A 13,749-nucleotide genomic window follows, 5' to 3' on the forward strand; every position below is an offset into this window, starting at 1 on the left:
TCCGGATGTTCCTTCTGTGTCTTGTTGGACGTGTGGGTGTAGCTGAGGACGGTGGAGCGGTCACTGACCGACGCTGCTCCACCTGTCCAGAGCCTTTGTCGTGATACAGGCTTTTGCTGGACTGAAGTCTGCTGCCATCAGATGTGTTAATACCTCTGAAATTTGTCTCGGTGCTCTCGTGTTCTCTAATTTCTCTCATAGCGATGTCGACTGTAGCTTTAGGTTCACAGGCCTTGACCATCAGCACTCTTCTATGTGCATTCATCAGTGAGTCTCGTCTCTGCTGAAGCATTTTGCAGGTGTGCCTGTGCTGTTTGTCCAGCATGCTGAGTTTACACTGGAGGTCTCTGTCCTCCTTTTGGTTCAACACTCTCAGCTCTCTCTGCTGTGCAGATCTGCTGAACATTTGATCCATTTGCCCAAAGACTAGAGTGGAGAACTGCATGTTTTTGATTCAACTTTTTTTCACTAAATTTGTGTATTTTTATATTTTTTATAAAAGCCAGAGATTTCTTTGTCTTACCTGATTCATGTGAATTGTCCCCCAGGGTGCCGTTACACAGGATTGTCCGCTGCTATGGCTGTCTCAGTATGGGAAATACAATCACCCCATTGTATCTAAAGAGTCATTGGTATTGTTTGTAAATAAGAGAGATTACATTTCAAACTCTCTTTAACGAACAATCAGATGCGTAATTGCAGGTTATACAATCAAAAGATAACGATGACTCGGCTTGTGTAAAACATGTAGGAAAGTTTGGTTGTTTTTTTCCTGCTCTACTACATTTACACTATTTCAGTTTTGTATTATGAATGCTATAATAAAGACACTGGAGTCTCTGCAGTCAAGATTAGAAATACTGAGATGAGTTTAGAGCCCCCAGTAAAACCATTTTTAGCTTAATTTTATTGTGTTTCTTATCTAATAAAGTCAGTATCTCCACATTTAATGACATCTTCCAGTTTCATCTTGATATTTTTCACACCAATGAGTTGATTAATCCAAAAAATAATCAATATAAATTAATAATGAAAAATTGAGGGTAATTGCAGACCCCATCTATACATGGCCTGGATTATCTCTCCATTTGCATTAATAAAATAGGACCCAAATATTTTAGGATGAGCCTTTATTGTTATTGTTGTTGTTGCTCAGGTTGTTTAGATTGAATATATCTGACTCCTTAACGGAATAATAGGATTTTTAATTATCTTTGTAAATGAAGTAAATAGAAGTGTGTCCCTACTGCTCTTCCGTACACCGGAGGACCGGCCCCTCTTAGTCTGACCCCTCCCGTACCGACCGGTCATCCGGTCTGGATGATGGCTCAACAAAACTTCCCAGAAATGTCTCCAGTTTTCTTAAAGCTGATCATCTGCTGACATCTTCTTCTGGTGAGTTCGTCTGTTTGTTGTTGTTTTTATGCCTGAACTTAATTTACAGTAATCATACGGACGGAGCAGCTCCCTCAGACCGATATGAGCTGCTGTCTGTCCTTCTACCTATCACACCTTTCATTCATTAATTCATTCATTCATTCACTCATTCACTAATTCATGCTGTTTGACTTGAGACACTTTGATCAAAGACGCATTGAACACAAACCTCCTGCCCGTTCTGAGCATGCGCGTTGCGCAACGGGCCAATTGAGCAAATGTGGACTTTATGAGTGACCACAGACCTCAGTCAAACCAAAACTGTAGTATGACCACTTCCCCCAAGTTTCTCCTCTTCTTCTTCAGCGCAATAGTTTTGTTATTTCCTTCACAGTTCATGTGACAGTCTGCACCAAAAAGTCTGCTCCATAATTCACCTGTCTTCACGCTCTTTCATGTTTATGTCTAAAGGTTACATTTTTTAACCTGTTTTTGTGGTATTTAGCTGTGATCCTAGTCTGTGCTCAGTCCTCATGCAGACATACAGCACTCTATTAAGAACACCCACTTACACATGCGTTAATAGATAATAAAGACCTGCAGACACAGATCAAAAACTGGTGACCTGGCTTGATGTGTATAGAAGGTTAGGAATCAACATATTTATACTGACAAAAAATCATGGAGCCATAGTGAGACATTTAAGCAACTTATTATATTGTTATTGTAAATACAACTATCATTTTGAACATTTCTTTGAAAACTTTTTTCCTGATCAACCATTTGCCGCTGCTGGAAACATCAGATGCATCTCATCCTGCACACTGGGGGATTTTTACTGAGACGCGCTGACCAGACGGTGAGTGTTTCAACCTGCAGGTTAAAAGCTCCCTCAAGGTTGTTTCATGTTATCTACACCAAGGAAAATGTAAGCCTGACGTACTTTCTCCGATAGGCCTGGCGTAAGTGCTGCTCAAGCTTTGCCAAGATGATGCAGGCAGTGTGCGTCGACGTGCCGGGAGGGCCGGAGAATTTGCTGCTGCGGACCGTCCCCAGGCCTCAACCTAAAGATGGACAAGTCCTGATTAAAGTTCATGCAACTGCCCTCAACAGGGCAGACTTATTACAGGTACAACACGATACAACACAATCTGCTGTAAACACGAGGGCCTGCCGGCCATCTAATCTGATTCACAGCTCGTGTAGCCTGCTTTTAAAATACTTACTTTCTGTTTTTCAAAGAGGCGAGGACTGTACCCGCCTCCACCGGGTGAGAGTGACATCATAGGCCTGGAGGTGGCTGGGACGGTGGACTCTCTGGGCCCTGGGGTGAAGCGAGGCTGGAAACCAGATGACAGGGTCATGGCCTTGCTCTGTGGAGGAGGATATGCAGAATATGTTGCTGTCCCCGAGGAGCTCCTCATGCCCGTTCCCCCAAATCTCACTCTCTGCCAGGCTGCTGCCATCCCAGAGGCCTGGCTCACTGCTTTTCAGCTGCTGGCTCTCGTAGGTATAAAAAACTTATCCTTTTTTTTTTTTACCTCCACCATGGAGGTTTTCTTTCTACTCCTGTGCCAAAATGATCCCCGCAGTCTATGATAAATTGCTGCCTTGTGTCCTCTCTGCCTCAGCTCAGGTAAAGGAGGGTGAAGTGGTGTTGGCTCATGCTGGAGCCAGCGGAGTCGGAACAGCTGCCGTTCAGCTGGTTCGCCTGTTTGGTGCCGTGCCCGTCGTCACTGCGGGGAGCCCGGAGAAGCTGAAGATGGCTGAAGAACTGGGAGCAGCTGCTGGCTTTAACTACAGAGAAGAAAAGTTTGCACAGGGAGTTCATGACTTCACAGGAGGTGAATTGTGCAACGCAAAGTAAACTGCAGTTCCCAAACTAATGGAGGGATTCATCTACGAGTCTGACCCTTTTGGTCACTGATGTGCTTTTGAGAGTTTTTCAGGTTAAGTTCAAATCTGGAGCAAATTTAGAATCCAATCAGTTCAATAACTACAATTTAATTTCACAGGCAAGGGAGCAGACGTCATACTTGACTGCATTGGTGGACGCAACTGGGAGCAAAATGTGAGCTGCTTGGCCACTGATGGCAGGTGGGTGCTGTACGGCACCATGGGTGGCAGGGCAGTGGAGGGAGATCTCCTGGGCAAACTGCTTTCCAAGCGAGGACACCTGCTTAGCAGCCTTCTCCGCTCTCGAAGCCTCCAGGTAAGAATTCAAACCAAACGAAAATGTGAGCGGGACATCTCAGACTGAATCGGATTTAATCGATCTGGGTTTTGTTGTGTGCTCTTTGTCTGGTTTTCCAAAATAAGGCAGCTGAACTGATCAAAAGTAGGTTTTTAACACATCTGGGTTTTTTTTTACTCTCACAGTACAAAGCAGACCTGGTCAGCGCTTTTTCACAAAGAGTGCTACCGTATTTCTCAGACAAGGCTCCTTCATTGAGGCCAGTGATTGACAGCACATTCAACCTGGAGGACATCGCAGAGGCTCATCGGCACATGGAGGCCAATAACAACATGGGGAAGATTATCATTAACGTGAAACAACAGAAACAGGAAACTCAGTGATATTGACTCTGAGCTGATATAACTACAGAAACATGATTCATGTGAAATGGGATTTATTTGATTTATGAAAACTATTCGTCATGAATCATCCACTGATAAAATTGCCTGTTCTGTTACTACAGAGATGACTGGTTCAAGATAATCTAATGATAAATGTTTATTATGTTTATTGTGTTCATGCTGGTGATAGAGAGTCCTCCTGCCACAGCACCTCCACACACCGTCGTAGGGTACAAAGTACAATTTTTGCTGATTGTTTCATTATTTTCTGCTGTTTTATTTCCTAAGATCAAGCAATAGAAATGGAAAGTAAATCAACACTTGAATAAATTGAGATTTTTTACTGTCTGTTTCCTTCAAGGCTTGTGTTAATTTCTTTTAAATAAATAAAAAAAAATATATATATACGGTCGTCATTATGTTGCCATCATACATAACATTGATTTTTAATGTATTAAAAAAATTAATGCAAATTGATTTAATCCTTACCCCATATTTTGTCATAATAAATCCTTTATATTTCTAACACCGCCAAAAAGAAATAAGGAGAAAATTAGACATCTTGCATACCAAATAGTGAATTGGAAATGAATTAATGCTGATTAACTTTAATTCCAGAGAAACTTGGTTCAGTTGGTAAACTGAATATGTAAAAAAAAAAAAGAAAAAAAATCTGCATCTACTGCATCTAAAAGAGATTATAATACTTCCCTGGACTCAGTAAACATTTTAAAATGGATTTAATGGTAATTTTAAGTTTTTTTTATTAATACCGAATAGATGAATTCATTACAACGACTTTTTCATCTGCAAAATAAAGTGAAGCTAAACTGTTATTGAATATTGAATTCATATAGAAAATGATGAACCTTAAACCTTTCATTCATGTTTGAATGAATTATTTATTTTATATCTTACGTAACAATTTATTTTAATCCTCGTTGTTGTTGTTTTTTTTTTGTTGTTTTTTTTTTTTAATAAACTTTATTAACACATCCAACTTCCTGCTTCGTCGTGTGAACTTTATTTTTTGTCACGGAGGTTAAAGCTGCATAAAACCGGCGGCCGGCTCCACTTCATGGATTAAACAGCCACAGGATCAGTCTCAGGGGTGTCGGACTCCATGATTCAACCAAAAACATCCACATTTATTTATTCAGTACGTTCATTTCAACTTTTTCTTTTTCTTTTTCTTTTTTAAACTTCCTCCCGGTGCTAGCAGCGAGCTAAGTCTGTTAGCATCCCGTCAGGACTTCACCCTCCGGGGTTAAACATGTGGAGGAGCTCAGCCTGTCAGACATTTCAGACAAACTCAACCTGCTTGTACATTTTTCTCATCTTTTCCATCTCAAGCTGGACGTACACAGTTGGTTATACGGGCTGTCAGGACGCTTGGCTTGCTTTAACTTAACCTTTTTCTCACTTTTATTTACTTCCTCTCGTGTGCTGAAAGGAACTTGTTCCCTGTGTGTGTCTGTCACAGCCACTAAAGTCTGAAACATGGAGGACCCGAACAGAGCTCAGAGGAAAATGTCCAGAGCAGGGGACAGTTTGTACAATGTCCTGGGTCTGGAGAAAGGAGCATCCCCAGAGGAGATCAAAAAGGCGTACAGGTGTGTTGACGATGATTGTTTACATCATATAAATAAGGCTTTTACTTTGCACTTTATTATCAACACCTGTGCCCCTGGTTGTTTAAACTGGCCAATCACATGGCAGCAGTGCAGAGGATAAGATCATGCAGGTACAAGTCAGGAGCTTCGGTTAACGCCCATTAAAACACCAGACTGGGGATCAGTGTTGTCAGAGTTTGAGTAGATCTGTGGATGAGAGGTAAGAAACAGTAGCTGTGGAGGGAAAGACCGCTTCTGTAGATCCAACCTCCATTGGCCCATCTGTCAGGGGTGCACGGGGCAGAGGTGGGGTCACGAGTCTGTTACAGGGCCAATTTAACAGAGACTTATTAAAATAACAGTTTAATGAAACATAAGACAGGTTTAATGAACTTTGTAGATCTGAAGCCAATAGATCGACTTTGGGAGAGCACAATCTTGGATAAGAAATTCAGAAATGAAATGCCGTGAATGTCAACATCGGATCCCTTTTACAGAGATCTGAAGTGTTTTTTATGTATACCACATGTCCATGTTTTCAGTAATGTTCTCTGGCAAACTGGAACTTCGGACATGTCCAAATCGAAGGGAACGAAGTAGCTTGTTCCTGTTTAGTCTAATCTCACACAGGTTTACGTCAGTCCAGACCAGAGAGAGGAACAGAAACTGGGTGAATTACTTCTTATTGATGTGATCTGAAATGTATCTATTTGGATTTTCCATCCATTTATTTTTAAGTCATAGGGATCTGAAATCACAAAACTCAGCTCTTGTATTGATTGATGGATAATATCTTCAGTTCCTCTTGTCAGGGGTACTTTAACTGCTGTCAGTCACAGCTAAGAAATGTCATGTGTTTCTAGAAAACTGGCTCTGAGGCATCATCCTGATAAGAACCCAGACAACCCAGAAGCTGCAGAGAAATTCAAGGAGATCAACAACGCCAACACCATCCTCAGCGATGAGAACAAGAGGAAGATCTATGACGAGTATGGATCCATGGGACTCTATGTGGCGGAACAATTCGGGGAAGAGTATGTCAAATACCACTTCCTCATGAACAAGTGCTGGTTCAAGGTGAGGAGGATGGATACTTTATAATGAATACGTTTCATTTAGGCAGCGATGAGGATTTTGTCTTCTACATCATTTTAACTTTCATTTCCTTTCCTTTGTGTGTAGGGACTTGTGGTGTGCCTCAGTATCTTCACCTGTTGCTGCTGCTGCTGCTGCTGCTGTTTCTGCTGTGGGAAGTGCAAATCGCCAGAGGACGAGCCGGACTTCGCCTATATGGACCCAGAAGATCTGGAGGCAGAGATCAGGGAACAGGATGCAGGTGAGGGACAAAGCTCGATACGGATTATACAGCCTGGAGAATTTTTTTCTATTGTTTTATGGTCTGTTACATCAGATAAATAAAGGTAAAGTAGATTCTTGAGTTTCTTTATGGTTTCCTTGAAGAGAATTGTGTGATATAAAAATCGCATGATACATAATATAGTGATAAAGTTTTTGGGAGTTTGGTTTATGTGCCCAATTATGTTGTGGGGAGAGCACTTGCGTTAAATTCTTACGCAGGACTGTGTCAACTAAGTTTGCTGTCAAACACAGAATTCCGGTTTCATTTGTTTAACAGAAACTTGTTCTCTGAATTTTCAGAAAGCTTAATGGGTTTTTAATGAATCTCGATGAAAGCAAAGGGAACCGTTTTCTGTTTTAAGGAAAGTTAATTTTTAGCTTCCTGGCAGAGTAAGAACGATACCACTTTTATTTCTATGCAGTAAAATGTTAAGCTGGTAAGTTTGGTTTGGCATAAAAACTGTAAACAGGCAAACAAGTAGTGAAACGGTCAGACAGAAAGCAGAGTATTGCCATTCTTACCCTTTTGTGTATTTTAGGTTTAGATGGGAGGGGTTAGCTCTTACTCTTCGTGTCAAGTCTGTACCTGCTGCTGGCTTCGTGCTTAGTGTACTGTGGTATCAATGTTCTCAACATAATCAGGGCCAAAAAGTGTGTTTCCTAAAATGTCAAAGTGCTCCTTTAAAACTTGCCCACATCTGTGGCTTCTCGGTACTTCACCTTTGTATTGTGTTTCTGTCAACAAAAGTAACTGAAGTTGTAGCTGCAGGCACTTTGTTCAGTGTTAAATTCTGTTTCACAGCAGGAGATCATGTCATAATTATTCAGCCCAGTCCTGCTGCCAGTGATAAAGCAGGTAAGGTTTAAGGTTTTCTTCAGGTGACTTTCCTCTGTCCTCAGCTGCTCTGTGCTGCTTCTTCGACACAAAGCAGTGTTTTAATCATGAACAAATTCATGTTGTGACAACTTCTAACAATGCTGGTCCTGAGTGTGTTGCTGCCAAGTCACATGCTAACGTTTTACATTATAAGGATTTCTCGATAATGACTCTTTCCTGCAACGGACGCGAGGGGCAGCAAAATCACCTGAACAATTTTTTTTCCTGATCTGCTTCTTTTTAATACATTTTGCTTGCTTTCACTAACTGCTGTTAATCACGTTGTCTGTGTTGCACAGTGGAAAAATAGTGTACACAACAGTGTGCTAAAGATCCAGAGCAGTGGTGCTTCTATGATCTCACATTTATTTATTCAGGAGCCACCCAATAGTTTATCTGATATTTAAAGGGCCATCTCTACCACACGTGGGTTGTTGTCTGTCTGCTAAATAAAACACCTTAACCGTAACAAATCACTTCAGAGCTAACTTATCCTTTAAAGTTTCAGAACCACTGGTCTTGAGTGACTTGAAAAAACAAAAACTGAAGATCTAATTCATCTTTATTATGTGTTGCTGTCGCTGCTGCTGCATTTGTTTAACTCTCTCTGATTAAATGATTCAGAGTTCTGTCTGTGATGATTGTCCTGTTGCTCTGATTTATTCAGTTTTTGGAGAAAATAATCTAAAATATTTGGTATTTCTGCTTGGCTGAACAACTGAAACGGACGTCACAGTTACAGAAAGAATAACTGTTTTTAACACCTGCAGGTGAGACAACGCTGATAGTGATTCAGCCTCACACAACTGACGGCACTTTGGGGCCTGGAGCTGCCAATCAGAGCCTGTCAGCTCACCATGAATGATATGAACGAGCCCTGAGAGCTTCAGATTCTGGACTGTCCTAAAACCAGGTCAGGTGGCTGATGACAGATATAAATAGCATCCATGTATGCAGGTCTGAATGTGGCTGACCTCCAGAAAACACATTCATCATAGAGGCGTGTTTGTTTACATGAATTGATCAGCAGTTTGATTGTGCTATAGTTTCTTTTCAATTTGTTTCTTTTTAAGTAACAATAGGTTTGTCACTGATCCAGTGTCTTATTTATTTTTTTAAACATTTTATTTTGGAGCTTTGAGCGCCATCTTTGCTGGAGTCACAAACAACAGCCATATTGATCAAAGGTCTGGAATAACAGCTCTTCATGTGCACTTTAAAATCCTAAGTTTGTAAATCCTGAAGCTGCCACTGGCCTCTGACGCAGCCGTTAGGTGTTTTCTTAAGAGGCCATGCTTCTCATATTGTTAAGGGATAAATAAACACCTTATGAGGAGTTCAGTCATAGAAAAAAGAAAAAGGTTATACAGATGGGACCAAAATCATTTAAAATCCAGATTTGGACAGTAACTGAAAAGGCCACTTTGTAGGCATCCTGTCATCATGCTGAGATTTCCAACCTGCATCACAGGCAGCTGGACAAACATTCCTAAAACCACCAGCTTGTTGTTTTAACATTAAGACTTTTCCTGGATGGATGAAACAAATAAGACATGAATTCATGGAGTTTTCAGATATTGGGTGGCAGATTTTTTTTTTTTTTTTATTTGCAGAGAGCCAGCCGTGCCGTGTTCTGCGGCCCTGGCTTCAGCTTTATCATAAATATATACAGATTTGATCCTCATCTTCTCTAAGAGGTGGAACAGTTTTGAATGCTGCTGCCGTTGGTTAGTTTGCTGTAACTGCACATTTTGTGGCCCAGAGATTAAAAACACAAGGGGATGAGTATCATTACTGTGACTATTTAGCTCCCAAATTGTTGTAACTTTTCTACATGAAAGCCACTGATTGATTAGATTTCCTTCATGTTTTTGGCCAAATGACTCGTTTTTGTGTTTGCCATGCTGACGGGATGACAGATGACACAGATGTGTCATGAGCTTCTTTTAAAAACACAAAGCTGTGTGAGATGACTTGTTATTTCATAGGCACCCTGAAATTTAGGCGTGATGTGATCCAAAATGCATATTTTTATGTAAATTCAGAGCTGTAGGTTTGATGGAGGTTTTGACTAATTCTGTGTATATTAAGGTAATGCCATAATTTTGCCATATAATTTGAACCTAAAATATGAGATCATGTTGTATTTTGTATTCCTGCTGGGCGTGCCTCATTTGGTTTTTATATAAATGTGAATGTAATCGTACTTGTGCATTTTCTTTCAGGACTTGATCTTGATCTCATCTCATCAATGTTGTACTAATTCACAAAAGTCAAGTGGGATAAAATGTATTTTTTTAAAAGCTCATTTTATAATTTTGAGTTTAAAGATTTAAAAGAAAATGTGTTTTGCTTCATCATCTCAACATTCCCAGGTATTTTACTATTGTTTTGACTTTTAAATGTTTGTTCCTGTAAAATGTTTGTCTGATCAAATAAACACGAGTGATACTGCCAATGTCCTAAAATTGTATTGTAATTGTCAGCGTTAGTGTGACAGCTCAGTTAGCTGCCATTGGCTCCTGGTGCACTCCACCCCTGACTGATAACACTGGTGTTGGAGCAGGTGGCAACTTTTTGGACTTCAATTTTTAGCACAAGTTGAAATTAAAATTGGAACGTTATTGAAGTGTGAGCTGAGGATATGGAGCTTTCAGCAGATTCAGACAAACAGCATTTAATTGAGGCTCATTTGGTGCCTCTTTTGTGGTACATTTCTATTCTTATCATCCTCAAATGTTCTTATTCAGCACAGATGGATTTTAACTGACTGCCATTCATCACAAACTAATTTAACAGCACTTTTTCTGATTAAATGACGAGAGGAAACCAGGAAACAGCTCTGTCTCTTCCCAGGCCAAATTCTCCAGTGGAAACATGTTCAGGCTCTGGATCAGAGTTCAGTGAAGACGGCTCCAGTGTGGACCGACTGTGGGGACCCGACCTGCTCTGCCAGGAGACAGACACCGTGTCACCGGCTGAAAGAGACGCAAGACGTTTGGCCAGGAGGAAACTTTACATCGCCTGTGTTGTCAGTCTGGTGTTCATGACCGGGGAGGTGATCGGTAAGCTCAGTGATGATTGTTGAAATGAATCCGCCTGCCTCAAATGTATCGAACCTTTGGAATCAGTCTTAAGCCGTAATGTGATGCAGACCAACTTTTTTCAATGCCTTTCTACCTCGACTTTATTTTAGGATTGATTTGAATTTTTTGAGGCCAGATTTAAAGTGGTGGTTCTAATTTGGCCAAACGGTCACAGAACTATACAACATATGACCTGAAGCAACATAAAAATCATGATGATTAGCAGTAATTCCACTTATAAAATCAGACTGCTGAGAAAATAAAACACTCTGCTCTGGATTCCAGGTTAAACTCTTTCAGGGCCTCACTGGCTCCATGTCAGGGTGGAAATAATAACTTAAGAAGAAATATGCGGTGAAATTAAAACCAAATAAAAAACAAATCACAGTAGAAAGTATAATTCAGGAAATAAATGATTCATTAATGAATTAATTTCAATATATATGAATACTTGACTGCAGCTAATGTGTGCAGACCTGTATGTGTGCTATTAATGTGTCACCTGGAGTTCCTGTCCTCTGCAGGTGGATACACCGCTCACAGTCTGGCCATCATGACAGACGCAGCTCATCTCCTGACCGACTTTGGGAGCATCCTGATCAGCATCTTCTCTCTGTGGATCTCCTCCCGGCCTCAAACGCAGGCCATGACCTTTGGATGGCACCGAGCAGGTGAGATGCCGCTTTGGTGCTGAGGATCATTGTCGCGGTACGTCGTGCAGCTTGATCTTAACCTGTAAGGGACTTTCATACAGAAGTGAATCATGCTATCAGCTGGAGACAGAAAATAAGATGAATCTTTACATAGTTTCTGATTCACTTTGTTCTGTGGTCTCAGAGATCTTGGGCATGTTGCTGTCAATCGTGTCCATCTGGGCTGTGACAGCAGTGCTGCTCTTATCGGCCGTCCAGAGGATCACTGAGGGAGACTACGACATTGACAGTCAGATCATGTTGATAACCTCGGGCTGTGCCGTTGGGGTCAACGTCCTGTGAGTGTCTCACCTTCTGGATTGAACTGGTTTGGCTTGGAGGGAAAGTACTGTTGACTTTTTTTTTTTTTTTTTTTTGTTATTCAGGATGGTGGTGATCCTCCATCAGTCCGGTGCCTCCCACAGCCACAGTCACGGGTTTCCCATCGGCCGGCAGCGTCAGAGCCACGGACACGCTCATGGGCACGGCAACGCCAGCGTGAAGGCGGCTTTCATCCACGTGGTGGGAGATCTGCTGCAGAGTGTCGGCGTGCTCCTGGCTGCAACCATCATCCACTTCTGGGTCAGTGCAACCAACCAGCTTAACTCCTGGTAGCATCAGCCATTTCCTGAGCTTCCAGTTGTCGTCTTCAGAGTGACAGAGATCAGTAAGAGTGTAACCAGCAGGGGGCTGAGTTTGGCATTGGTACATGCTACTTCATTAACATTTAAACTCAGAAATATACATACTTTAAAGCCTCGAAGTCTTCTTTTCACCAATTTGCTGTCAACAATGCAACACTACAGTAGTATATTTACATATTTTGTTAGATTGTGTAAACCTCTTCTGCTTTAATCTTTATTGCACCGCCTTAATTAATTACTTAATTAACATTACTTTGGAGAGTATTGTTATGTTTTGTTTAGTTTTATTTAATTCAGGTCAGAAGATCTAAATTACATTGACCATAATTCCATTTAGAAAAGTGAATACTTGTTTGTGTTTTGTTTAGTTATATTGCTTTTACTCAAACGTCCATTTTCCTCACAGCCGGAATATAAAGTGGCAGATCCTGTTTGTACGTTCCTGTTCTCCGTCCTTGTTCTAGGGACAACATTTCCAGTCACAAGGGATGTTTTCAGGATACTGATGGAAGGTAACACATTTTTTATCCATGTGGTCAAACATCATAACCTCACAACTGCACCTTTTATTATTACGCAGTGAGCGTTTTCTGCTTTGTGCAGCTGCTCCTCAGGGCGTCGCCTCCAACAGCGTCAGGGAGCTGCTGCTGTCGCTCAGAGGAGTAACAGCTGTTCACAGTTTGCACATGTGGCGCCTCAACATGAGCCACTCTTTACTCTCTGTCCACGTGGTCGCAGGTAAAAAGCAAAGTCAATGCTGTTTATCTGTCTGTGATGCAGTCTGTGTGTTTGATGGTGCAGAGCTGAAAATTCACCGCTCAGGCAGATAGTGCTGCTTACAAAACAAAACTGCACCAGGGTTACAATACACTGAACTCAAAAGTCCTTAATCGTGATATTGAGCATAGACATTTGCTGCAGCTTTGAGTTTTTCATTAAATTTTAGCTTAAAGAAATTAAATCAGCGTCTCTTCCGATATGATGGAAAGTGGAGTCACTGTGACAAACAGGTTGAGGATTAAAGTAAAATAGTTAAGTGATTTGAATAGACAGTAGAGACAAGTTAAAGCTTTAATACTGATATAAAAACTTTACCTAAAATGTCCTCAGAGGAAGATGCTGATACACAGATCGTCCTCCTGAGGGCAACGAAGCTTCTCCGCTCCGAGTTTGATTTCTCCAGCATCACGATGCAAGTGGAGCGCAGTGGATGCAGTGCAGCCGCTGACGGCAGCAGGACTGTCCGATGAATGAAGTGACACCGTTTACGTGTGTGAGACACTTTTTGGATGTTTCAAGGGCAGAGAAATATCGACACATACTCAATTGTTGAATACGTCTTCAGCCTCCTTGTGCACAACTTGTGAATGATGGTTTGTTTTGAGGAAAACATCCTCTCTTGTATATATTCTTAGAGGATTTTGCACTCTGCACCAATACAGACAGTGTAACTGTGATTTGCATCTGACTGGACACGTTTGTTAATATTATAGGTAACACTGTATGATGCTTACTAATGTTTTC

At 41.2% G+C, this 13,749-nt stretch overlaps 3 protein-coding genes across 5 annotated transcripts; all 3 read left to right on the forward strand.

Moving 5' to 3' along the window:
• The first annotated feature begins 1,305 nt into the window (after positions 1-1,305).
• Positions 1,306-4,334, forward strand: tp53i3 (tumor protein p53 inducible protein 3). 2 transcript variants are annotated; one of them, XM_029493177.1, is made up of 7 exons: positions 1,306-1,395; positions 2,183-2,236; positions 2,333-2,506; positions 2,620-2,887; positions 3,009-3,221; positions 3,393-3,589; positions 3,757-4,334. In XM_029493177.1, the coding sequence occupies exons 2-7, from the start codon at positions 2,183-2,185 to the stop codon at positions 3,952-3,954; spliced, it is 1,104 nt and encodes a 367-aa protein (XP_029349037.1). In that variant the 5' UTR covers positions 1,306-1,395; the 3' UTR covers positions 3,955-4,334. The 2 variants fall into 2 exon arrangements, with proteins under 2 accessions (XP_029349037.1, XP_029349038.1); XM_029493178.1 differs by lacking the exon at positions 1,306-1,395 and having other exon boundaries at positions 2,094-2,236.
• Positions 4,335-4,956: 622 nt separating this feature from the next.
• Positions 4,957-10,261, forward strand: dnajc5gb (DnaJ (Hsp40) homolog, subfamily C, member 5 gamma b). Of its 2 annotated transcripts, none has more exons than XM_029493192.1 (7): positions 4,957-5,113; positions 5,438-5,567; positions 6,431-6,644; positions 6,750-6,903; positions 7,729-7,782; positions 8,574-9,369; positions 9,421-10,261. In XM_029493192.1, the coding sequence occupies exons 2-6, from the start codon at positions 5,455-5,457 to the stop codon at positions 8,666-8,668; spliced, it is 630 nt and encodes a 209-aa protein (XP_029349052.1). In that variant the 5' UTR covers positions 4,957-5,113; positions 5,438-5,454; the 3' UTR covers positions 8,669-9,369; positions 9,421-10,261. The 2 variants fall into 2 exon arrangements, with proteins under 2 accessions (XP_029349052.1, XP_029349053.1); XM_029493193.1 differs by having other exon boundaries at positions 7,732-7,782.
• A 106-nt stretch (positions 10,262-10,367) lies between these two features.
• Positions 10,368-13,475, forward strand: LOC115036233 (zinc transporter 2-like). Its single transcript, XM_029494361.1, has 7 exons — positions 10,368-10,868; positions 11,414-11,560; positions 11,727-11,880; positions 11,968-12,163; positions 12,632-12,737; positions 12,829-12,963; positions 13,336-13,475. The coding sequence occupies exons 1-7, from the start codon at positions 10,619-10,621 to the stop codon at positions 13,473-13,475; spliced, it is 1,128 nt and encodes a 375-aa protein (XP_029350221.1). The 5' UTR covers positions 10,368-10,618.
• The last annotated feature ends 274 nt before the right edge of the window (positions 13,476-13,749 follow it).

Source organism: Echeneis naucrates, chromosome 22 (genome assembly GCF_900963305.1).
Source record: "Echeneis naucrates chromosome 22, fEcheNa1.1, whole genome shotgun sequence".
Classification (NCBI taxonomy): Eukaryota; Metazoa; Chordata; class Actinopteri; order Carangiformes; family Echeneidae; genus Echeneis; species Echeneis naucrates.

Bases quoted from the DNA above. Each gene is read 5' to 3' on its own strand.
- tp53i3 (XM_029493177.1), top strand. From the start codon at position 2,183: ATGCATCTCATCCTGCACACTGGGGGATTTTTACTGAGACGCGCTGAC. The intron at 2,507-2,619 runs GTACAACACGAT...TGTTTTTCAAAG, and splicing joins ACAGGGCAGACTTATTACAG to AGGCGAGGACTGTACCCGCC. The intron at 3,590-3,756 runs GTAAGAATTCAA...TTACTCTCACAG, and splicing joins TCCGCTCTCGAAGCCTCCAG to TACAAAGCAGACCTGGTCAG.
- dnajc5gb (XM_029493192.1), top strand. From the start codon at position 5,455: ATGGAGGACCCGAACAGAGCTCAGAGGAAAATGTCCAGAGCAGGGGAC. The intron at 5,568-6,430 runs GTGTGTTGACGA...ATGTGTTTCTAG, and splicing joins GAGATCAAAAAGGCGTACAG to AAAACTGGCTCTGAGGCATC. The intron at 7,783-8,573 runs GTAAGGTTTAAG...TAACACCTGCAG, and splicing joins TGCTGCCAGTGATAAAGCAG to GTGAGACAACGCTGATAGTG.
- LOC115036233 (XM_029494361.1), top strand. From the start codon at position 10,619: ATGACGAGAGGAAACCAGGAAACAGCTCTGTCTCTTCCCAGGCCAAAT. The intron at 11,881-11,967 runs GTGAGTGTCTCA...TTTGTTATTCAG, and splicing joins GCCGTTGGGGTCAACGTCCT to GATGGTGGTGATCCTCCATC. The intron at 12,738-12,828 runs GTAACACATTTT...TGCTTTGTGCAG, and splicing joins TTTCAGGATACTGATGGAAG to CTGCTCCTCAGGGCGTCGCC.